The sequence below is a fragment of the Marmota monax genome, unplaced genomic scaffold (genome assembly GCF_021218885.2).
Source record: "Marmota monax isolate L192 unplaced genomic scaffold, Marmota_monax_Labrador192_F-V1.1 WCK01_AAM20220418_F8-fsc00041, whole genome shotgun sequence".
NCBI classification, from domain to species: domain Eukaryota; kingdom Metazoa; phylum Chordata; class Mammalia; order Rodentia; family Sciuridae; genus Marmota; species Marmota monax.
In genome coordinates, this window is record NW_026695238.1 from 373,638 (window position 1) to 399,348 (window position 25,711).

Below are 25,711 nucleotides of genomic sequence, written 5' to 3' on the forward strand. Positions count from 1 at the left end.
CTTGCTAAGTTGCTGAGGCTGGCCTTGAACTTACGATCCTCTTTACTCAGCCTGTGGAGTCACTGGGGTTGCTGGTGTGCATTTCTGTGCCTAGCGGCCTCTGTCCTTTGGACCGACATAGAAAACAAAAGAGAGCTGGGCTGAGTGATGCAAGCCTGTAATCCCAGCAGCTTAGGAGGCCCAGGCAGGAGGATGACGAGTTCAAAGCCAGCCTCGGCAAAAGTGAGGTGCTAAGCAACGCAGTGAAACCCTACCTCTAAATAAAATACAAAAAATAGGTCTGGGGATGTGGCTCAGTGGTCCAGTGTCCCTGAGCTCAATCGTTAGTCCCCTCCTCCCCCACAAAAAAAAAGAAAAATAAAGGTCTGAGAGTGTGGCTCAGTGGTAGAGTGTATTCTTAGTATACATGAGACCCTGGCTTCAATCGCTAGCATCAAAAATAAACTCTCCACGTAGTCCATATTTTGGTTCCCAGATAGACCCAACATTCTACTTTTGTACTAAAGGTTAGGGCTATGAGAGGGCAGTGCCTCCCTGAAGCAGGTAGGATGGTGTGTGCACGTGTCCTGCAAGTGGTCATCACTGCTTGCTTACATCATACATCTGGTCTTCTAAAATCTTTTGGAATTGTTCCCCTCTATAGATAAATCCTACCCATTTCTCATGTCTTTAATCTATTCCCTTAGAACTTTTTAAATATTCTTCAAGGTCATCTTTGTGAGTCATTTATATATTAACTCACCTTCCAACCGTTAGAAGTACTCTGCTCCACTGACACAGGCTAAGAGTATTGCAGAAAAAATATATAACTTCAGCAGGTAGGTCATAAGACATTGCAGCCTCGGCCTTAGTGTCTTGGATGGCCTGCCACTATGGGATGGGCCCAGGCCTTAAGTATATTTTTTGTCTTTCCCAAGCTACTGATTATTTTTTTATCTTGACCAAAGGTTAATATTAAGGACATCATTCTGGGGGGCAAGTGTAGCATGGTAAGGCATCTGTATAGCATATGTAGTATTAGGTTCAGTCCCTAATAATACACACACACACACACACACAGAAGATATAATTATTCAAACAGTTTTTGCTCTATTTAACACTATATTGCCTAATCATGCTTACACATGTAATTCCACCAACCATTACTATTTTGAGTTTAAAAATTATGTATTGTGCCTCCAGCCTAGGAAGTAATATGAATGGTAATGATGGAATTTCAGTTCTTACACAGTCCTCTTTTCTGCAAATGTAAAATAGCAAGGAGAAATGGATTAACTTGGAAGAGTTAAACAACAGAGTTTGTGTTTTGTAGTACTATTTTAAGAATATTTGTGTAAGCATGGTTAGGCAATAAATATTCAAAAAGTATTAAAAGACAAGTCATAATTTTTAAATTCTGCAATGTTGCAAAAAAGATGAATTCAGTAGGAACCATACGCACTTCAATACTCAAGCTGGGAAACAACAGCAATCTGTAGCTTCCAGCCATTGATCTTGGCTCCAAACTACTGACCTCTGCAGCGTATTGTGCTGGTAAGCTGTGGTGTTCAGTAAGTATATGAAGTGCATCTTCAATGTGTGATAGTTTCAACTTAGAATGGGTTTACTGGGATGTGACTTCACAGTACACTGAGAAGCAGCTGCACCCGCAATACATGATCTTCCATTTCATTACTTTCATTTTAAATATGCTGTTTGTCTCATCTATGGAGCTGTTCATTTCCAGATTTACGTTTTTCACATCTATGAATATTTCTGTGAATCTGTAATCTACTGTTATTTTGCATTTAGCCACTTTATCTTCAAAGGTCTTGGTGTGTTGGTCCCTGAACTCTAATTGCCCCATGGTGCTGGCTGCTCTGCTTGGAGCTTGAGTCAGAGTGACTGGTGCTTCCTCATCCTGGTCAGCAAGAGTTCAGGAAGGGGACTGAGGGTTGGGTGCACCTGGTGAAGAAACCGAACCCATTAGCCTAGTCTTTCTACTGCTATTCAAACATTAAAAACCTTGAACACATCTCTGTAATCCAGCAATTTGGGAGTCTGAGGTAAGAGGGTTGCAAGTTTAAAGCCAGCCTCAGCAACTTAGCTAAAACCTATCTAAAAATAGAAACCAAAATGGGCTGGGAATATGGCTCAGTGGTTAAGTGCCTCTGGGTTCAATCCCTGGTCTAAAAACAACAACAACAACAACCCAAACAAACAAAACCTCAAGACTGGCCAATTACGGTGGTGCAAGCATGAAATTCCAATGACTCAGGAACCTGAGGATGGTGGATTACACATTCAAGGCCAGTCTGGGCAACCTAGTCAGGCCTGTCCCAAAATAAAATGGCTGGGGATACCCCTGGGTTGAATTCCGCAGCATGGGAGAGGGGATGAATAAAAACAAACCTCTCAAGATTGATGTTTAAATGAAAAGCTTAAGGACCTCATGCCTGTTATTTCAGTGGTAAAGAGGGGCAGAAGACCCATAAAATAAACCTGGATCAATAAACTTTAAATTGGGGGAGTACTGGGGCACAGGGATAAGCACCCCTTATTTTTTGTATCATCCATTGGAGCCGCTCTTCACTCAGTCTGTTGCCTGGTCCTATGACACCAGGAGCACCTTCTTTTTGAAGCCTAATCAGTGTCCCTTCCTCAGAGCACAAAAACCTGAAGGGCTCTAAGCTCTCCAGTGACTTCCATTCTTAGATATTCTTTTTAGAAATCTAATTTTTTTTTAGTTATACATGAGAGTAGACTGTATTTTGACATATCATATATACGCGGAGTATAATTTCCCATTTTTTGGGATTAAAAGTAATGTGGTCATGTATCCACGGGAAAGTTAGGTCCGGTTCATTCTACTACCTTTCCTATTTAGATATTCTTAAACCTTATTGTTGCTGAACATTGCAAGGCACAAATTTATCTAAGACAAAGCAAAACAAAACAAATTGTAAGTGAACATGGAAAAAGTGCATGAAAAATCTGTAAAGAGTACCTTTTAAACATCCATTCATCATCAGTGAGGTCATGAAATAGAACTTTGCCAGCAGCCCTGCACATTTTTGTTCTTGATCACACCTCTTCTTCCAGAAAATCAGCTGTGTGTCTTTTAGGATAAATGCCACCTTGTTTTCCACTCAGCAGCTGGGTAATCATGGGTGGGTGCCTTAGCCTCTTGGAGTTTGCTGCTTTTGTACAATGGAGATAGATTCACTTCTTGCAGAGACTGAAGAGCTTCTGGTTAAAAGCATGTGCCCTGGAGCTAATCTGTCAGCTTGGAGTCCCAGCTCTATGACTCACAAGCCATGGGGACCTTAGGCAATTCATTTAGCCTTTCCTACTTTCTACTTATAGGATGATGGTAACTACAATATTCACTTTATAGGGTTGCTCCAAAGAGGGAATAAAAAAAAAAAAATACTAAGGACACTTGGAACATCACCTGGGACATGATAAAAGCTGTTTTTCATATTGTTTTTGTGTATATGGAGGCATGGGGAGTAGTGGGAGATGATATTAATTTATGGGTATTACTATCAAAAATAGTGTGTATTTTTGGATATTTTTACTTACATTTCAGATTGGTAACCAGAAAGCTCCTGCGTTCTTTCAACCTTCATCTATTCTGTTTTTTACTTCTTAGAATAAGCACAGGGATATAAAAGATACTTTCTGTTAAGTATATTTTTCTTTATCAAGATAAAATCACATGAAGTTTACCATTTTAACCATTTTGAAGCATACAATTCAGTGGTTTTAAGTGTATTCACAAAGCTGTGCAGCCATCACCACTATCTAGTCCCATAATATTTTCTCTGTCCTAAAAAGAAGCTTTGTTTCTATTACTCATGCTCTCCCATTCTCTCTTTTCCCCAACCTTAGGCCACCACTTATCTGTTTTCTGTTTCTATGGGTTTGACCTATGCTGGACATTTTCAAATGGGGTCACTTAGCATAATGTTTTTGCATCTAGCTTTCACTTTGCATAATGTTTTGAAACTTTGAGTTGCAGAGTGTACCAGTACTTTATTCCTTTTCATAGACAAATCCCATCACACGGATACACCACATTTTGTTTATCCATTCAGTTGATAGACATTTGGGTTGTTTCTACTTTTTGGCTGATATGAATGATGTCACTGTGAACATTTGTGTACAAGTTTTGATCCGAACTTATATTTTCATTTCTCTTGGGTATTTGGAGTGGAAATGCAAGATCATATGGTAAGTCTATATTTAGCTTTTTGAGATGCCACCAGACTGTTTTCCAGAGCAGCAGCACCATTTTCCTTTCTACCAACAATGTAGGAGGGTTTCAGTTCCTCCACCAGAGCAGGATGCTTTTGAGTCAAAATAGCTTTTCAGTGTGTGTTAGTCAGTTTTTCATTGATGTGATCAAATATCTAACAAGAATGATTTAGGGGAGGAAGAGTTTATTTTGGTTCATGGTTTCAAAAGAATTCAGTCCATCCAGGGCTGACTCTATTTCTCTGGGCCCAAGGTGAGGCATGGTGGAAGGGTGTGGTAGAACAGCCCTGCTTGGTTCATGGCAGCCAAGAAGCAGAGGGAGAAGAGGTAAGGGGCCACAGAGAAGATAAAGTCTTCAAAGGCACACCACAGAGATCCACCTCTCCGCCATGTCCCACCTGCCCACAGTTACCACCCAGGACAGTATTCCTTTCAAATTACTAATCTGTCAGATGGATTAATCCACTGATTAGGTTTCAGCTCTCACAGTCTATAATCATTTTATCTGAAGATCCCTGCATTGATACAGGAGCTCTTGGTGGACACCGCCTAGCCAAGCCATAACACAGTATTTGGTTGTTGAGCATTTTGCAACCAACGCTGAGACAAAGACTGGCAGTTTACATTTAAAGTCCTGACTAGTGGTCACCTGGCAAAGGTAGTGCCTCCTTTCTGGAAGGAAATGGCCATTTCCAAAGTACTCTCATACAACAAGCTCCTTGGAAGAATTCCTGATCTTCAATTTGTTTGACCTAAGGAAGCCCACTGTGGTGCACAGCACACAGGACGGGTGACTCCAACCCTGGAGTGCAGAGTGCTTCCTGTGACTTCCTGCCATCCCCAACCAATGCTAATTTCAAAGCCTTTGGGAGACTCCACATAAAAACAGTTTTAGAGATAAACTTAGCTTCTAGAATTGTTAAAATCCGTATGTCTCTAAAGAGTAAGTAAAAAAAGAATTCAAGGTAATGTAAAACACACTTTAATATCTATATCTGGCTCTACTGAGGAATGTTAAAAAAGGAATTTTCCATTTGGGGCTTTTAGCTTCTGAAGCACCATTTCTCTTGCTTTTTTTTATTACACACGGCATTTTCTTCTCCTTATTTGTAATTTATATAGATTTTGTTTGCAATTCAAATTGAATCTTATTTTAATGAGATTATGGAATGGGACAATGTGATCATGAAAACAATTCGCATTGCAAATCTAAGTGCCATCACTCTTGAAAAGAACTTTCTTAGTCTAAGGTCATCTGTACGTGCTTCTGCTTTGCCGTCCTTGTGACAATCTTAAAATATCCCCAAACATGAGGAGTCCCAACAGGAAACTATTTAAAAAAAAAAAAAAAAAAAAAAACAACAGCATTGTATTCCCTGAAAATGAGACTTTCAAAATTGTAGCCTGCCACTTTCCCTACCACAGTAATGGGAACTTACTGAATAGGAAGCAATTTCAGCACTTAAATGTGCTGATGTGATGTTTCTTAATCACTTTAATGAGTTTCATACAACTAGAAATGGAATAGAATTTTCAATGGGAATATAATTAAATAGAAAAAGTCATTTCCTAAACTTGTAATATCCACCTGATTATTTCTCTATTCACCTCCCTAGAAAGTGTGCCTTACATACATAGTGATATTATAAGTAATTTGCATAATTCTTTTAGGTCATTAGATCTGAAAACAATATTAATACACAACAAATTTTACTACAAATCAAGCACAGCAAGGCACAGTAAAACTTAAAAACCTTTATTTCTCTTTTTAAAGCCTGATAATATTTATTACTTTCACCTGGTTTTTCTTCCCATTTGTTGCCTAAATCCAGATTGGTCTTTTAATTACGTCTTTTTGATCTGCCTTGCTTAGAGAATTCTCAGTGGGAACAGTCACATGAGTCAATTAAAAACTGTAATAGATCTTTGGAAATACTTAGTTTTTATTTTGAATGATTTTGCCGAGAAATGGTTAATAAAAAAAGACTCTTATACATGACTTGCATTGTAATGCCCAGACAGAAAAGAGCATTTATATTTACTTGATTTGTTCTGAGTTTAATTCATAAGTTTACTATACTGCTTTTGAAAATCCAGTAGATTGTTCTTTAAAATAATTTATATTTGTTTATTCTTTTTAGATACATGACAGTAGAGTGTATTTTGACATATTATACATACATGGAGTATAACTTGTTTTAATTAGGATCCCATTCTTGTGGTTGTATGTGATGTGGAGTTTCACTGATGGTATATTTATATGTGAACATAGGAAAGTTATGTCAGAGAAAATCCAGTAGACTTTGTTTTCAGATATAAATACCTTTTAAGCTTAAGCCGAGGTGCTGCTTGGTCCCTCACCTATGAGGGTTTGCTTTCTCTTGGGCAGGCGTCTTTGATAGAATTACCTACTGTACACTGTGTAGGTTGGTCCTAGGTCCTAGTCTTCTCTTCCATGAGCAGGGGTGACCCCACTTATGTCTGAGAGGCATTTAATATCATTTTGATCTGTGTTTTTTGTGTTGTTTTAATAGACATGGAACAGCTAGGCTGTAACTGATAGACTGGTAAAGCTGAAAGATTAGTGATATTAAATATCTGGAATCTGGGTCTGTATATTGCTAAGGGAAACTCATCTGACCTGTAGTCTATAAAATCTCCCCAAAATGAGATACTGAATGTCAAAGCATTTTATAAACTAAATCAGTTCAAATGTGTATATAAAAACGTGCTTCCTGAATTTTTATTAATTATTAATCAACTATTTCCTATGCCATGATTTACTATTCTGAAAGTGAGATTTTTAAAGGGTTTCTCCTTCCCTCCCTCCCTCCGTCCCTCCCTCCCTCCCTCCCTCCTTCCCTCCCTCCCTCCCTCCTTCCCTCCCTCCCTCCCTCCTTCCCTCCCTCTCTCCCTCCCTCCCTCCTTCCCTCCCTCTCTCCCTCCCTCCCTCCTTCCCTCCCTCTTTCTCTCCTGGAGATTTAACCCAGAGGTGCTTTACCACGGAGCTTACATCCCTAGCACCTAGTACTTTTGTTTTGAGAGAGAATCTCACTAAATTGCTGAGGCTGGACTTGAACTTGATCTCTGTGCCTCAGATTCTGAAGCCACTGGGATTGAAGGCATGCGCCAACATGCCCAGCTTCTTTTCTTTCTTTTTTTTTTTCATGGTACTAAGGATCAAACTCGGGGCCTCATGCAGTCTAGGCAAGCATTCTGCCGCTGAGCTATACCCCCACCCCTAAATGTCATATTTAATCTCAGAGTTTTGTTGCTTCCCCAAGGTGAAATTGAAAAGGAAATGATCTTTGCAGACCATGAGTAAGGCAACTGTTGAGATGGTAGTTTATCAAGTCATGCTAAAGTGTCAGTCGACATGAATTAAGACAGATTGGATGAGGTTATCATACCGTGGGGATTCCCTAAGACAAAGCTACTTGAATAGTATAGTACAGGGAAGTACTAACAGCTCAGCTATCCTTTTATTTTCCTCACAAGTAATCTATTTGAAAAGATGTTTATTCAATGAAGGAAGGAAAGGAGGAGGAGGGAGGGAGGGAGGGAAGAATAATAATGCTTAGAAAAAAGCAACTAAAGGTTGTTTCAATTATGCTTCTGAAGTGCTAGCTGGCATGTTTCATAAAGATGAGAGGCTACTTAAATCTGTTAAGGGAAAAAACATAAATCTCTCTGCTCTTGAAGAGTGGAGAAATGACAAAAGTGAATCTGTTTTTGCAGCAAAAAGCAGAAAGCCTTGTACAGAAGTAACCCAAGAATTAAAGAGCCTTGCATGTCAGAGCTATCTAAATGTTTGATGAATTGAAAAGAAAAAGAACATTCATGGTGATTATTATTTCCTCCCCAAATACCTGATATAAAAAGAAGTGGCCTCCAAGTTGTGGAATGTAAATCTTTTATTAAAACAGTTGTCTTTCCACAGTAGTAAAGCTTTGGCACATACAGTATAAAAAATAATCACCAACCATAATTATACCAAATTTCTCTTATCAACCGCATACCAAGTGTCTTCAATACAATTTTTTTCTGTATAAAAATACTGAGAAAAATTGATAAATAACAGGTAAGAGAAAGACACTTCTAAGCAACTGTTAGAATCATTTGGAAGAAGTGAATACTGTGGATATTTTAAATATCACAGTAGCAAGGACACGCCATTCCTATAGTATTGTGGGCCAGACAATTAAATGAAAGCAGAAGTGTTTGGGCAACTTTCCTATTTAAAATTTTGGTAACATTATTCAATACATTATTCAAACCAAATCACACCGAGAATCATTTCATTTAAAATACTGAGCAGTATTGACTATTCTGAAGCAGAACAGGCAACATACTGCCCTCATTTATGAGAAAAGTCTCAAAACACTTCCCAGGGTGATGCTTGGAGAAGCCGTGACTTGAGCTGAAGCTGGAGTCTCCAGAGCAAAAGGCTAAGAAAGAAACAAACATTCAAAGATGGGATCTGCTAACATCACTCGACTTCGGATAGACCATGGCAGACATAGATGCTTGTTCCGCTGGGTTGCAAATATTACTCTCTGGAATCTTCTTTGTCAGCCTGCACATCTAAAGGCATGAAGCACTCGATTGGGCAATCAACATTCTGTTAATGGAAGAAGAAGAGAATCAGTAGCAAATACTCTAAAGTATAGGGGGGTGTGGGTGGGAAGGGGAGACTTGTGACAACTGTTCATAGGAAACTTTCTAGTTTGAAGAGCCCAGCCATATACTGAGCAATGAGAGATGTTCAAAAATTCAAGGATGCTTTAGGATACGGTATTCCACACAAGTCACTTAAGAGATCTTTAAAAAACAAACAAACAACAACAACAAATATTTGGTTCATTCAGAAGAAAGGAATCTGCAGAAAGAGATTCCCTGTCATGCACCCAATTACATTTAGGGAGAGTCTTCAGGGGCAAATGGACTTACAGTGTTTGTTCTCTGATGATATCTCGGTGTATACTGGTTGGGGGAGTGACCTGAGGAGGGGCCTTCAGGAACAGTTGAACCACCTGGTCTGTAACAGTTGTCACAGAGCCAGCCCTGGAGGAGAGAGATGAAACAAATGGAGCTTATGACAGACAACCCAAGGGCATCATAATTAGTGCTTGAGTTAAGAATTTCAGCTCTTGTGTGTTGGTCAAATAAAAGCAGTTAATCACTAAAGAAGCACTGATGAGAATCTCATGCATTTGCAACTCTTGGAATACATTTTGGTTTATCACCAAAGCTTACACTAGTCTCTGCATACACTGTCTTTCTCTTGGAATTTCCTCTCTTCTCTTCCTATCTAAATCCCACTCAGTCTGCTAAGTCTGATTGCAGTCCCAACATCCTCAGCAATGTTTTTTTTTTTTTTTTTTAATATACTAGATGATGGAAGACATTGTTTCAAAGAATCCTAGAGCTTTTAAAAGAGACTTGAGACCACATGGACACATACCTTCATTATACAGCAAAGGAAATAGAGATCCAAAGGAGAGGAGTGGCTTGCTGGGAGGGAGAGGGAAGTCACACAATGGGCCATGGTTTGGGGCTGCCACCATGGAGTTGGGCTGACTCTAGCCAAGGTCTTTCCAGCATCGTATGGCTACTCCCTTCCTAAACCACCCTGGACAGTAACATGGAAGTCTTGCCTCTGGCCAGCAACGGAGTAGAGCATAGGAACAGACCACGCTACACCAGTAAAGCTCTCTCAGATTTTTGCCTGAAGTGTGAGGAAATGAGAGTTCTCTTTCTCTGTTCCTAAATTGGGAGACGGTAAAATTGAAGCTGGTCATGGATGTCACCATAAGCAGGGAATCTACTAGAAAAGAAAAGGTAGCCCAAGAGCAACAGACTCCAGATGCCATGGTGGGAGCTGCCCCTCAAGCTGGTAGATACAGAACTTTTCAATTATGGGAGACATTTTTGCCCACTTAACTTGAACAGGACTTTCCTCTAGCAATCCAAAGAACACTAATATATTCTTATTTTTTTATATATTTTATACATTCTTTCATATCTTTTATATATTCTAGACATTTTCCATTTTGTAGCCTAGTTCCCATAACACCTAACATAATACAGGTCAATGACTACCTACAGAATCAGGAATGTTCCTACTCCTGTCATAAGTGGTTCATTGAGCACTTTGGAACAGAATAGGGGTCACAGAGGAAAGGTTTCACGTTCATTAAGTAACAGACTGAAGTGTGACCGATGTCTACTTTCCAATAAATTCTCCTTTACACATTTTTATACCAAGATGACTGAGTTCTATGATCAGTCTTTATGAGAGAAAGAGGGGGAGTTGAAAGAAAGAGACCACCTTCACACACTAGGGATGGAATAAGATCAGTTTCCTTGGGCTGTGTCCCTTGGTAAGGTGATGCAGAGAGAACCCTGAAGAAGCTTCCCTGCTGCCAGATGAATCTCCCCAAAGTACATTTTCCATCACGCTCATTTTCTTCTTGTGCATCTGTAACTGGTTAATGCCAAATATATCATGCTGTGGACCTCGCCTGGGGCAGAAGCATGTTTCCTTCCCATGGATCAGAATTTGGAGCGCTGTTAGGAAAGGCATGTCTCCATTGAAAATGAAGGACTATAACCTTCCATTACTTTCCAGTTACAAGAGTCATTTCCCTTTGAAATTTCACTTATTTGGGAAAGGCACAGCATTCTGTTGTTACAATGAAGGAGGGCATATATTAGAAATAGCTGAGGAGTACTGGCTTAAATAGTGGATGTTTTTGCCATCTAATTTCTGACAACAAGACACTTAGGCAGAGGTTTGGTTCACTGGAGCCCACCTGGGCCAGTTCATCCTATCCCTGGGGGTGTGCTTACTGTCTTTCTGCTCCCTCAACCAAATCTGAGACATCCCAAGTCCAGCCAGTTTATGCTTCTCTTTTCCATAAACCCTTTCTTGCTGACTCCAGTCTAGCCAGAACTGTATTTGTCAGACTCAACTCAAAAACCTTCCTTAATTAGCTTGATTTTAAATACATACTAATTTAATTTCTGACTATATCATTAAGTAAGAGTTATGACCACTTCTCATTTCCTGTTTGTCCCATTTACTTAGCATATTAGTAAAGCTTAGTACAAGGATATATTTTTGGACTAAGAGAGGGCACAAAGTGGAATTTTCTTAGACCCAAAGTATTATCTGAAATATTTCACAACAAGGCCACAGGGAAATTGTCCATCAGCATAGAGCTGGCTACTCAGTGCTCCACAGCAGGTAACACTTCCAGTGCTGAAGAACAGAACAGCCTGAGAAGAGCAGGCATGGGGAGGGGCTGTCTTCCATCCTCAGGGAGGATGCTCCAGAGTCTTATCAACTCTTCATAAGAGGCACGGAGGCACCTTGCACACAGCATGTAAATACAGGAGCCTCCTCTGTGTCATATCTAAATTTCAGGGAACCTGGCACATCCCATCTTACCTGCTGGCCTCCAAAGCATGTACAGGAACAAATGGCACCTAAAAATTCCTTCTGCCACCGTTCTCCCACCTGGTAAACCTTCCCATCATCATAGCATGTTGTCCCATCTACATGTAGGCACAAATCAGAAGCACATGTAAGACCAAGAACAGCAACGCAGACTCAGCTTGATACAAGGGTGGGTTCTATTTTATCCTAAATTTGTATCATCAAAGACCAAATTACACAAATTTATATAATTCATCATAAGAGAGGTACTACTCCTCAGATCTTAAGGCAGCATTTCCACAAACTAGATCTAATAGGTTCAATGAAAATCATATTTTAAAAGTTGAATTGACAGACCAATAGAGACTTCTTCCACCATTTTCACTGCAGATAATGATCAAAATACTCAGAAAAGTGCTAAAGTGGCTTGTAATAACATTCCATCATGACTCCTTTTTGAGGCTCACCTCCACTTTTCCAAATCAAAAGATGAACAAAGCCTCTGTTCAAACCTCAAGGGGACCTAAAGTCTCCAGTCCATCCTGTGAATGGGAGTTACAGCCCATAATGGAAGTGGGTGTGCCAGTAGAGCTCCGGAAACCATTCTCAATGACATACCGGGATCGCACTTGAATTCTCCTTTCCCATTGCCCAGGCACGTGCAGCTCAGCATCTCGCCGTTGTCTGCCCTGCGAGTCCACTTCTCCCCAATCCTGTAGTTCACACCATTGTCGTAGCACCATTCTGTGTGGGTGGGAAAATCACAGGCAGAGTTATTTGTGTTCTGACTCTCAAGAGAAAAGCACACTGGGATACAGGATTTTAAAATCCACACATCTGGAAAGAATAACAAGTTAAAGGTCACAATCCCTACTGTGAACTGATTCTTCAGTTGTACTTAAAAATATAGTTTCTACTATTTATTATTTTCTAGGCCATTTTAAGGCACTCCGCAGTAATCATGTCATAGCACTTGGTCAATGATTTCCATTTGAATTTTCATTAAGGTTTAAAATTGTGGTGAATGAAAGCAGGATCAGAGTAGTCTTTAGGAATATGAATATATATATATATATATATATATATATATATATATATATATTTTAAAAAATCAGTTTTGGATTTGCAGAGACCTTAGATACAAAGAAGTGCAATGAAACAGATCAGCATTTTCTTTCTGACATCACCTCTTGCATGCAAGTTGAAAGAAAGAATAAACATAGATGACAAAACAATGATAAACCCTGGCTATCATCCCTACAAATAGAGACCTGGTGCTGAAGAGGATCCACAAGTCCTATCCCTTTACCATATGTAAAAGATGACTTTTAGTCTCTGAGATTTATACTAAATAGAACACACTTAGGAAGTTTACATCAGAATGCATTTTTTCTTCTAATTTATAAAATCAACAATTCAGTCTTCCTCAAATTGGAAGAAAAGGCATTAAACAATTATGACATTCAAGCAAAGAATATGTAAGTTGATCTAAAGACTCTCATAAACAACCTTAGAGTTCTGCTCCCACAATTGCACCTTATACTTACACAGGCAAAAAATAGGCAAACTGTTAAAAAGTAGTTCATTTTCAGAAGTTAAAAACCAATCACCTCATTGCTGCCAAATGTTAGCATACCCAACTCTACTGCAGCGCACGCCCATACTTCTGCTCAGCCTCTCCAATTTTATATACCATTTTCAGGTGGCCAAACACAGAAGTCTACACTCTAAAAATCAGTTGGCTTTTAAATTTCAATCTGGATTAAGCCATTTCATGTATACAAGTCAACTAAAACACTTTTAAGAAATCTTTAAAAATCTGTTCTGTTTTACTTCCATGAATATAATTTCTGTAAAAGTCGATAAAAGGCTTGTTTATAAAATGGTATAATGGTTAACACCTGTAAAAATGAACCAATGGTCAATAATGATTATATCTCCTAAAATCAAAGGATAAGTGAAAGGTTATAAATTCTAATACTAACTCTCAAAGCACAATAGATAAATCCTAGGATCACTGTAATTTGAAATTTTAAAATCTCTATAATTTGAAAATCAAATATTTTTTGGTGAAGTGGCTTTTAAATTACGGACAAGTAGAATATCTGTACATTTTCCTTTACATTACTAGCAATATTCAAACTATGGCTGGTGTGTGTGTGTGTGTGTGTGTGTGTGTGTGTGTATGTGTGCACATATTCAATGTGTATATTTGTGATGTGTGTGTATAATGTGAGAGTGTGTGTGTAGTACATGTGTATGTTTGATCTGTGCTAAATGAGTATGAGTATGAATCATCACCTTGAACCACATTCAACCCGAAAGATTAAAAGAGAATTGGGGTTTCTCTGACTGGTACTCTCAATGAGAACTGACTCCACTGAGTTTGACTTAACAGAAAATTTCAAAAGCATCACCAACAACTTGCTTTAATCAGTAGTTGTATTAGCATATGACTAGAAATGAAGCAATATTCAACAAGTAAAATTTCCCATCATTTTTCAATGATGCAAAATGTTACTTTGAGTCCAACAGTTTTCTCAAATGTTTGGAAGAGCTTGTGTCTACCAAACATGACTCCTTGGTACGTTAATGCGAATGTATGGAACTGGAGGAGATGGAGGAAGAGTGGATGATCAGAGCAAGCTACTCACTAGATGAATCGCATCTGAAATGCCCACTGCCAAAGCCCAAGCACTGGCACGTGAGTTTAAAACCAGTTTCAGATATTCGCTCCCATTCGTCTCCAATGTCATAATGGGAAGCCGAGTAGGGGTCAAAGCAGGTGTCATCAATAGGTTGGTTTGGGCCTATGAGCAAAAGGAAGAAAAAGCAAAAGAGACATATTATTGGTGGTTTGGAAGAAGAAGAAGAAACCAGAACATTATATACAATGACTTAATCTAACAGAAAAATTCCGGTAGCTCTAAAATTCCATCTGCTCTATGGATGCATCAGCCAGTCTCATAAATGATGTAAAGGTGTAGCCAATGGACACTTGCCACCAGCATCTGAAAAGGAGCCCATCTTTCACTTTTGTCTTCAATTGTAAAAATTATCATTTCTAGTAAATCTACTTTATAGAACATGGAATGGACCTTGAGGCAATTTAAGCTAGGTGAGAACAAGGGTAGCAATGCCTCTCCATCAGGACCTGAGTGACCTTGAGCTAATTATTTAGCATCTCTCTCACAAGACCAAGAAGCCAACACATTGTCCCTTTACCAACCTGTAGAAAGTGCTCACTAAACTAAGAAATATTATTAGAGGCTACCTTCTGCTTATAATGCAAAGGTCTTAGCATTTTTATATACTGTTATAATACAGTCTTCACTTTTATTATTGCATTTTTTTGCATAATAGTTTGGAAATCCTAGATTTTGCAAAATAATTATTATGATAGTAAAACTGATTTTATTAATAAAACCAACTATTTCATATAGGAGAAATCAAATGGGAAGTACATGAGTTAGGAATAAGCAATAGTCTCATCATGTGACCTAAGATCTTGTCTCTTTATGTTTTAGAAAAACTTGTTTTAAATAATTTGTGTAAGCCAGGCATGCTGGGTACATGCCTGTAATCCCAGCAACTCAAGAGGCTAAGTAGAAGGATTGAAAATTTATGGCCAGCCTCAGCAAAATAGCAAGGCCCTGTCTCAAAATAAAAAATAAAAAGGGCTGGGGATGTGGCTCAGTGGTTGAATGCCCCTGAGTTCAGTCCCTGATATAGATAGATAGATAGATAGATAGATAGATAGATAGATAGATAGATAGATAAACAATCTGCAAATAAAGCATGCCTCAAGTTATTCTCTAAAAACTGAATATGATAACTTACTGTGACTTTAAATCTCACTGTGTGTATTTTTTTAACAGTGTAAAATCAAATCCAGTAGATATTGGAAGTGCCTAATATTTCAAAAGGCATCACTGTAGAAGGAAATATATTTTAGAGAGCTAAAAAGTCTGAAATGTTTCAAAGTCAAGAGACCCTGGCTATCATGAAGAACACCACTGCCAGGAATAAGGAGTAGGAAAGAAAAACAGGAATAACTTAAGACTGTTAAATGGGGATTCATTATTCCAAAAATATTCAGGAGTTAAAATTCCACCGTAACTAATGTTATGGAGATGGAATCTTTTAAAGAAAAAAAAAAGATGTGGAAAAGCACAAAAACCTTTATGTTCTCAAAAATTCCTTTCACACAACAATTTTGCCATTAAAATCACAAAATGCAATACCTAACAACAAACACAAAAGAACCTCTCCCCAGCCTGCCAGCAGTTAGCTGCTATAATTCTCCAAAGTTTACACATGTAAAATAGTAGTCTTCTGTCAGATGAAGAAGGTGGCTGAAATTACATAACTGGACCCTAGGATGAAATTCTGTCACATGGCATAGACAGGAGTTACCACTCCTTGTTGATGTGGAGAGGAGACCCTTCTAGTGGGAAGATTCAGGATTCATGATTTTGATTATATCCTATCTCATGTTCCTGGGTGAATATCATCAGCTGCTGCAAAGTAAAAGGCAGGTGGCATGCTACTGGCTTGAAAGGACTTGCAAGGTGCTACAAAGAAGAGTCAGTGGTTGCTAGGCACAGTGGCACATGCCTGGAAACTCAAGCTACTTGGGAGGCTAAGGTAGGCCAGCTTCAGCAATTTAGCAAGGCCCTAAGCAACTGAGCAAGCTCCTATCTCAAAATAAAAAATAAAAAGGGCTGGGGATGTAACTCAGTAGTTACGCACCCCTGGGTTCAATCCCCAATACCTGTCCCCACCCCACAATAAAGTCAATGATCATTTAACCTTTATGAAGGTTTTACACCTATATCATCAGGAGAAAAAAAGTGAAATAACTTTAGAATAAGGAAGCTCTTTGGATAAAGATGGGTTGCAGAGGAGAACTTCCCATTAGTTTTGGTACTAAGAATCACTCTAGGGGACCACAGCATGGTGGGAAGGAAGAGATATGGGAAAGTATACCAGGAAACCAGTGCCTCATATCAACTCAAGACACTGGGAAGGATTCAACACTTTTGGGCTAAATAACTGAAGCCCTTCCCAGACCTGTTATCCTAACACTGCATGTGTGTTGGTGAGGACACTTAAAGTTAAATGAACTTAAGGTTGTTCATTTACTTCATATTGATGGTAGGCATACTTCCCACAGTTGCAAGGCAACAAGCAACAAAGGAACAGTCACTAGGAAAAGCCTTCTCTGGTGCAGTCCAACAAGGAGCATGTGCCTAAACCACATGTGAATTTACATACCAGGGTTGCCCACAGTCACAACCTCCTCCAGAACCTTGTGCCTCTTCAGGTTTTTCATTGCCTCCACTAGGATGGTGTAGGTGGCCCCTCGGGTAAGGCCTGTCAGAGTGGCACTGGTGGAAGTTCCAGGAACTCGGAACTGCAATTATTGGTACAGCCAAAATGGGGAGAGAGCATTATAGTAAAGAACAGATGCGGGCTCCCCTGGTCCCTTATCATTAACCCTCACTGTTTAAACAAATCAAAGGGAAACTAATAAAGACCAGGGGTATATAGGAGTCCCAACTGGCCAAGGAGAGAAATGGAATGAGCAAGGAACAGTCACGTCTCTCAGATTTTCCTACCCAAAGTCTGCCTATGTGCTCCATAGTTAGCAGGAGCCCTCGACGAGACTAGCCGCCTCTTAATCCTACTAGATGTGGCTCTGTAGAAGCCCATGGAAGCCCTGCATGATCCTTTCACATCAAGCACAGACACTGCTCTCTGTGGAGACAGGCAGGCCATGCACAGTGGGCAGTAGACCACAACACAATACAGAGTCCTTAAAACAATGGCACATCCTCAAACTCAGGTTTCTAAGCTCAGGAATCTCCCACAACATAGTCATTTTTAAAAACTGTGCCAGTGGGACAAATTAAAGGATGGGGTTTTAGTGAGAGAATCAATTACTTCTAACAGCGGACATGCACAGCTCCTCCTACATTCTTTTTCCTTGTACGTACTATAGATAATGTGATTCTTCAAGGACAAACTAAGAATGGTGCACAAATGTAAATTCAGTGGAATATCTTTCTTCTTTTCTAAGATCATCTCTTTGTTCATCTTACTTTGGAGCCTCCAATGTGTGAGGATAATACAAATGATTTCATTCTCTACTGAATAAAAGCTAATGATGCTCTCTGGTACATCCTCCCAAGTAGAGCCATATGGACTTTTAATAAATGATCAGTGCTTAAGTGTGCCATCTCTCTAAAAGTCCTAGAAGTAGACATTTTACATCAGAGCCTCTTAATCCTACTAGTAAGAAGCCCATGGGAATTGATAACCATTACCAATTGATAACCATTATCAATTCAGGCAATATAGACTGCTTATCAACCTGATCAAAGCCCCTGGGGAAATCAGCAATTCTCAGATTACAAAACACTTTCCCAGAAGGAAAACTTTGTCACTTCTTTCCTCTAATTTATTCCTTTCTGAGCTTCCCAGCCACAGGCAGGGAGGGAGCTGATTACCTGTAAGGGTTCTTCTGTCGTGCCAATGGGCTGACATGAAATGATATACTCAGAACTGTCCTGGAACGGGGTCCAAGAGATGGTTGTCTGAGAGAGAACTTCTTGTCCTGTAGAGGCATTTGGATTGAGCTCCGTAATGTGAGGGTAGAGGTGGTAGTCTACTTCTCCCCTGGGGACATGAATCTCATCTATAGTCGGCGAGTATGGTCTTGGCCTATGCCTTACGGGGGTGACCGCTGTGGGTGGTGTGGTCCTCCTAAAACCATGTTCCTCAATGACCATTTGTTGCCCAAAACTGGGCTGCCGATGGCTTGTGCCAGGAAGCTGAATACCGTTTCCATTGTCAACCCCAGGGCTGGTGATGAATGGGGTCTTTGGAACTGTGGAGGGAACATCCAAGATCTCTGGTCCTTGAAGATTGGGGTGAGGAAGGGTTACCAGTTGGGGAAGCTCATCTAGCCAAGAGAGGTTAGAGCAAAAAAAGCAAAGCGCGTTAAGTTTCAGTAAGTAGCAACCATTATCAATTCAGGCAATGAAGATTGTTTATCAACCTGATCAAAGCCCCTGGAAAACCAGCAGTTCTCAGATTACAAAAAACACTTTTTCCCAGAAAGAAAACTTTATGATTTTTCTCAAAGGTTTCTTTATAGTTTAGAAAGAAAAAAAGTGTTAGCATGAATTTATTAGAGACACAAAGCTTTGAACCACTGAGCACCATAGAAGCTGCCTCTGTTCAAATTAAGCCTAATGAAACTGCAATGTGTAGTGCCTGCCCACCCCATTCTCTTCTCTCTTTAAACCTGAGAAACAAATTATAGGAACTAGAACCCACAGCAATCATGTCAGTATCAGAAGTATGAGAATTACAGAGGTTTAAATCAATAGTTTTCATGGTTGAAAATGGTAAAAATAGGTAAGAACACATATTTGTTTTGAAAGCTTTCCTATTGCCATATGTACAGCATTTTCTCCAAATTCAACTAAAACCAAATGACAAAGTAAAACATTATTTAGTTCCAAGTTTCAGAAATCAAATAATAAGACAATGGAAGGGGTTTCTATCCCTCCCTTTAAAAAAAAATAGTCAACACAAAGTATAGAAGAATAGCAATAACAACGTGATTTTATATTTCATATCGGATTTGAATTTTTGAAAGGTAATAACAAGGTTTTATATCGACTGGCCTTTTAATAAATAAAATGGAACTCTACAGAGGATGTTCAGTTATTCCTCCTGTCAGAGAGCACAAAATATACATTGGGCCATTAGAAAAGCATCCATGAAATACACATCAAAACATGGAGACCCTTTTCACAATGCAAAATCCATCATTCATTAGTTTGGTCTTAACGTTCCTCTTATTACCCGGAAAGTGTTTTTTACCTGTCTTTTTCCTCCCAATCAGGGGCTCACTCTTCTGGTTGTTCTTCAGGGCAATGATGTAGATGGTGTACTCGGTTCCTGGTTCTAGGCCTGATGGGTAGAATAGAACGTCATGTCATATGGAGGGCTCAGCCACTCATGCAGGAGTCAGTCTCAGCAGCTGAGGCTCCTGGGGAGCAAGCATCCCTTGCTAGCCAGCCCTTGACCTCTTAAATGGTAAAACTAGTACTTATGCCCCATTCCAGGCATTCTCTCCAATGTGGGTGGTTGGGGTGGCTCTGCCTCCAGACCTACTCTGTGGTACACAGCAGTTAGGCAAGTCCTGCAAGATACCAGAGCTATAGGGAGCTGAATATGATGGCAGGATCACACTTAGTTTACTTTGAAAAACATCTTTTTCTAGCACTGAACTGACAGATAAGCTTACAGCAAAACAAAACAAAACATAAACAAACAAACAAACAAAAAACCCAAAATCTAGTTATGCCACTAACAATATTAAAACTTGCATTTTCATGAACTAGTGTCTTTTGAGATGTATTGAGTTCTCCTGGTACTGTGTGGAGAATGCCTTTTGAAGTGCAGGGCTTCCCTTTCTCATGATATAGCATCAAAGATACAAATGGAGTTTCAAGACTTAGACTGTTGGAGGGAGTAAAGAGGAAAGGGAGCATAATACCAGTAATAGTGGCCTCTGTGACACCAGGTTGGGGCCGAGGGACCACTTCTCTGGGAGGGGACCCAGGCTTCTCATATTTAATGATGTAGCCAGTGATCTTGGCACGGGGCGGCTGCCATGCTACCAGCAAGGAGTTGGGGGTGGTGGTCAGGAAGCGCAGGTTGGATGGTGCATCAATGGCTAAAAGAAAGCAAAACTAAGTTTCAGAAAATAAAAGCCAAGAAAATGCTCCCATATTCCCCTCCCCCAGCCCTTTTAATCAGACTTAAGAGAGTGAAATTCTGTAAGCTCTTCACATGGTTCACAGGGAGTCATATTACAAAGACCCTTCATTTGTTTCTTAAGTTCATGTGTCTGATTATACTACAAGCCAGTGGTGTCCCTCAGCACAAAGCAGTTACCAGTGGAGGCATCGATGACCACGGGGGAGCTGTGGGCATTGTCGTTCAGGGTATACAGGTAGATCTTGTAGTCCGTGCCGGGTTGCAAACCTGGGATGTGAGAGGAGATGGTTTTTATGTGTTCTTCTTTACTAGGAAAGTTTTCAAGCTCACACCTGCAATTTTCTTGGCTCATCTACCCACCCATGTTTATGCAGACCACGGGAGTGGTCTACCTTTGAACAATAAAGTAGAACATGGTGTGGATATTAACTGTTATTGTGGAGCATACTTAAAGCAAATCACTAATGCAGAGAAGGACACTGACTAAAATAAATTTTCAAATGCAAAAACGCTATTTTAGAAGCAGTCCTCTTGGAGAATGAGGGGTGGCCCACTGAGTGTACTTTCTCTATAGGGTAATTAGGTGGTACCCGGAATCAGAATTGTACAGCCCCAAAAGACCTAAATTGATCTATTTTATCAAATTCCCTCTGAACTTTGACCTTTATTAAGTAATGTTGTTTGTCTTTATTAATTATGTCTTTTTAAAATCTATATTAATGCTAAGAACTATACACCACCATTTCATTTTTTTCTTTTGTATTTTCATTTTTTTGTGCTTCTGGGGATGGAAGCCAGAGCTTCACCAAGTGCTTTACCATTGAACCGCATCCTCAGACCCTATTTCTTTTGGTTTTACATTATTTTACTTTTTTTTTTTTTTAAATAAGAAAGGGCATAGGGATGAAAGAACAAATCTGATAAAAGGCCATTTCTCTGAGACCACACACTAGACCAAAATCAGAAATTCAAAGGACAAAACTATTTTTGATTATGGTATGAGAATAACTGTTTCAAGCTGTGTTATCATAAAATATTGGAAATAAATTGAATCATGTAAGTCATAGAATAACTAAGAAGCTGGTTTACATTGTGAATGTTGATTGATTGTCACTTGTGGTGATGGTGGTGGGTACCCTCACCTGTGATGGTATAGCTTCTGACATCTGGGCCGATGGTTCTCTGAACTGGGGTCTGGCCATTGGCTGGGACGGCATCAACTTGGAAACCAGTGATCGTCTCGGTCTTGGTTCGCCAGTTAATGGTGATGGTGGTCTCAGTAGCATCTGTCACACGAGCCCTTCTGGGAGGGCTGACATCTGCATGGGATTATAGCTAGAGATTAGTGCCTGCCTGGCTCATATAGGTGAGATTTCAATCTTTTAAAAAATTTCTTTATGTTTTAAAAATACATCCTCTTCAGAAAATACATTGATAAAATAATTTGTAGATTATCTCCCTTGGCATTCAAAGAACGTTCAACAGTAATTAGGAAATATGGAAATAGTTACATTGGGTGCCTTTTTCTTTGAAGAACTGAAAAGCTTTATAAATACTACCAGTGGTTCCTAGGTCTGACTTTATAGTACCTACAAATACTTCAGTAAGTATTAAAATGATTAATTTACTGTACTGTAAAAGTGTGTGGTAGGAATTATAATAGCATGGCCAGCTAGCAATTATATGTATATATAGCCAGTATTATTGCTAGTATTTCGTCGTTTTTATAGGGTTTCATATCTTTTCTCTCAACAGAAAAGATTCCTATTTTATCTCTATTTTATAGATGATGGAACTTTTGACACTTTATGTGACGGCTGAAAGAGCGCTCAGCAAGTTATTGATGGAGCAGAAACTAAAATCTGGGCCAAATTTGATCCCATACTTATGGTGCTGTTAAGATACAGCAGAAGTCAACATGTCCTCCCCAGACCTAACTCCAGGAAAACAAATTCTAACAAGTGGAGCATAAAGTAGCTGTTAGTCCTAATCTATAACACCAATGTTATGCCATTATGAAAGGATTTCATTTTAGGTATTAGTGGAATACTTTCTGAAGGGGCAAAAAAGGTAACAGTCAAAAAGATAGGGAATCCCACCAATTTCCAGATTGGGACTCATTCCACTTTTAACTTAGTGACCAGAGAGATCATTTATCATTCTTTGTTTATACAGAAAATTTTGAGACTAGAAAATTGGATTACTTACTCTCGAGAGTGGTAATGATCCCCTGAGCTGGTCTGCTGGTCAGTGTGTCCTTAAGAGCATAGACACTCACTTCATATTTGGTAGCCACCTAGAAATAAGGGCATGGTGAGCTTTAGCAGTGTCATTGCAAGAAGCCCCGGGAGTTTCACCATGGCTTAGATAATTCAGTGGTTATTAGTAAAAAAAAAATAAACTAACAAATCTCACAACACTGTCAATTCCTAGATTAATTTCATCTCTACACTACAGATGACCAGCAACAGACTGAAATTAAATGAATTTTAAAATGCTCTTATGGGCCTATGCCCAAGTAAGCTATAACTCACATTTTCATGTAAAACTGGTGATGAAAAAATAAGAAAAATGGGTAAGAGCCTGTTTTTTTTCTCTTTTATGATATGACAGGTGTAAATCATGAATTTTTATGGTCAAAGACAAAGATAATTTTCTTTTCTGTCTTTGAAACCCCTTTCTGTAGTTTCCCTGAAACTGGTCTTAAGATATACATTAATTCTCTGGTATTCTAGCTAGTTTTCCATATACAAGTCTAGAAGGATTTAAAAATTTTTTAATGAGGGTAGGGTCAAGTTGGTTGGTACAATCTGGAGAACATTTCTTGCCAAGATGACATTGTTCAAAAAATGTATAACTAAATGAATTTATGTACTCAGCCTATCAATATGCAAATTGCCCCCCACATATATAGAATACTTCCAAAAGAGCTGCACAAAATCCAAAGCTATTTATAAAATTCTGTTCCAATAGTCATCTGGAAAAGCTTAGGTCAACAAAAAGCAATTCTCTTGATACAAAAATCACAATAAAATTATTTGATAGGAGAGGAAAAGATCAGTTGGATCGAGCATGAGATTATGTTTCTACCACCTAATAAACTATGTAAGAGAGGCTCTATTTTATTCCAATGACAGAAGTCACTTCTTACCATGAGTCCTGATACAACCACAGAGGTGCTGTCAGGAGCGAGGTTGATTTCCTTCATTGGTCCGGTCTTCTTGTCTTTGGGGGTCACTCGTACTCGATATCCAGTGAGCTGGACATTGGGTGGTGTCCACTGGGCACTAAAGCTTGTTGGTGTAATCTGAGTGAACCTCAGGTTGGTTGGAGCAGGGATGGCTGTTGGGATGGTCATTGGTCAAAGGTTATCTTACAAGAAGTGGGGTGAAGGGAACATAAAGTGAATTCCAGGAGGTAGAAGGGATAGTTCTTGTTGGATTAGAGGATTCCCTGGTCCAGAAAGATTCAGTAGGAGAGCGCAACAAGAAGGGATACAAAAGGAAGAAAGTTTCCTGAAATGTGTGTTCTATATCTGCCAATTCTCAAATCCTGAAAACACTTTAAATACTTGAGCTCTAGGAAACTTTGGGTTTTCAAAGTTATTTGTTTTTCCTTAAAAAAACAAAAGAGTCAAATTGGCTTATTAGTCATTACAATTGATTTTCCATTTGTATGAAAAGAACAATGGCCCTTTTTCTATATAAATTATGTTCGTATGGAAAACCATTCACAGTATTCCATCCAAAAAAAGATAGAATTATGTTTTTATTATCTCTTTTTATTCGGACCCCAAGGCAGATGTAACTGCTAAATTTAAAGTATTTCTGTGGTGCGACATAAGAAGAAAATTAGATCATAATAGAAGCAGAAAAGAGAAGCAAAGAGCAGTAATCAGATTGTTACCACTAAGGTTTATACCATCACCAGGACAAATTTTTAGCATTCCACTCTGATTCAGCAATAAAGCACAAGAGGATAAAGAATTGTGGAAAGAATTTGCCTTAATGACTGTTTCCTGTGTGTCTGAATCAGAATCCTTTAAGCAAATTATACACAAGCATAAGCTATCTTGCCAGGGGAGAAAGGTCTTACCCATGTGCTCTCAGAATCATGCTGCTATAAAACGTCCTAGTTGGGATCTTTTCTTAGAGGAAACTCTAGGATGCCAAACTGCTTTCCTTTGTACATAGTGTGAGAGTAACCACAGGGAGTCATAGCTTAGGAAATATCCATAATTTTAGTATCATCTTTAGATGTCTGGTTTCATGGCCTTATGTATAAGCCAAGCTACTCCAATATTTCTTTTCATCAGATTTATTTACCTAATACCACCTAAAATTGATTGTTTTTCCTCTTTCCTCTTTAAAGAGGGTCTTTTCTAAAGAGGGTTGTTTATTTTATTTATTTATTTACCCCTTACATGGGAATGAATAGCCCGATAAAGTAGACTTTCAGCAAGGCTTAAAGCCACTGCTCCCATGAGCACCCTGGTGGTGCGATTACCAAGATACCTGTGGACTGGGTTCCAATCAGGGGCTGGCTCTCCATATCATCGTGCAAGGCAACCACACTGACTGTGTACTCAGAACCCGGCCTGAGGCCTTGCAGCTCTGCAGTGTCTTCTTCACCATCAGGTGCAGGGAATAGCTCATGGATTCCATCCTCAGGGCTTGAGTAGGTCACCCTGTACCTGGAAACTTGCCCCTGTGGGCTTTCCCAAGCAATTTTGATGGAATCGACATCCACATCAGTGAATGCCAGTCCTTTAGGGCGATCAATGTCTGTTAGGCAAATTAATGGTAAGAGGTCATGTGAAAAGCAAGTTGTGAAATAAGCATTTTTATAACATGCAAAGCAGTTTTGCAGATACCATTTTCTTTGATGAATTACACTGCAATTAACCCACTAGTCAATGGAAAATTACTTGACACTTGCCTAAAATTGTTTTGGTTTAGAAAATATTTGATGTTGCATAACTTATCAAAATAGATGTACATGAGATGCATAGGCACTCTGCAAATGTCCCCACGTTGGGGATATACTTGCATTGATTTAAAGATATTCCACTAAGATTTGTTTTGCAATGTGATGTTAGTCTCATAGACCTGGATTTTCTATGCCTTGGAAGTGGTAACGTTGATTTTCAATGTTACATTCAGATCGCTATAGGCTTTCTTAAACTCTTTCTTTTTTTCTTATTAAGTATTCATATGAAATGTTTTTCCAGCC

At 39.2% G+C, this 25,711-nt stretch overlaps 1 protein-coding gene across 10 annotated transcripts in view; it reads right to left on the reverse strand.

Annotated features, from left to right (window-relative positions):
- Positions 1-8,135: 8,135 nt before the first annotated feature.
- Positions 8,136-25,711, reverse strand: part of Fn1 (fibronectin 1) — a 64,501-nt gene continuing 46,925 nt past the window's right edge. For 3 of the 10 annotated variants that reach the window (XM_046439551.1, XM_046439554.2, XM_046439550.2), the window contains 14 exons: positions 24,994-25,263; positions 23,631-23,821; positions 22,688-22,775; positions 21,622-21,798; positions 20,657-20,746; positions 20,256-20,435; positions 19,577-19,666; positions 18,193-18,647; positions 16,958-17,096; positions 14,335-14,490; positions 12,299-12,424; positions 11,693-11,799; positions 9,190-9,303; positions 8,136-8,860 (listed from right to left, as the gene is read on the reverse strand). In XM_046439551.1, the coding sequence (XP_046295507.1) occupies positions 8,789-8,860; positions 9,190-9,303; positions 11,693-11,799; positions 12,299-12,424; positions 14,335-14,490; positions 16,958-17,096; positions 18,193-18,647; positions 19,577-19,666; positions 20,256-20,435; positions 20,657-20,746; positions 21,622-21,798; positions 22,688-22,775; positions 23,631-23,821; positions 24,994-25,263 (2,255 nt within the window). In that variant the 3' untranslated portion in view covers positions 8,136-8,788. The remainder of the gene's footprint in view (positions 8,861-9,189; positions 9,304-11,692; positions 11,800-12,298; positions 12,425-14,334; positions 14,491-16,957; positions 17,097-18,192; positions 18,648-19,576; positions 19,667-20,255; positions 20,436-20,656; positions 20,747-21,621; positions 21,799-22,687; positions 22,776-23,630; positions 23,822-24,993; positions 25,264-25,711) is intronic. The other 7 variants (XM_046439559.2, XM_046439555.2, XM_046439560.2 and 4 more) reach the window with 4 other exon arrangements.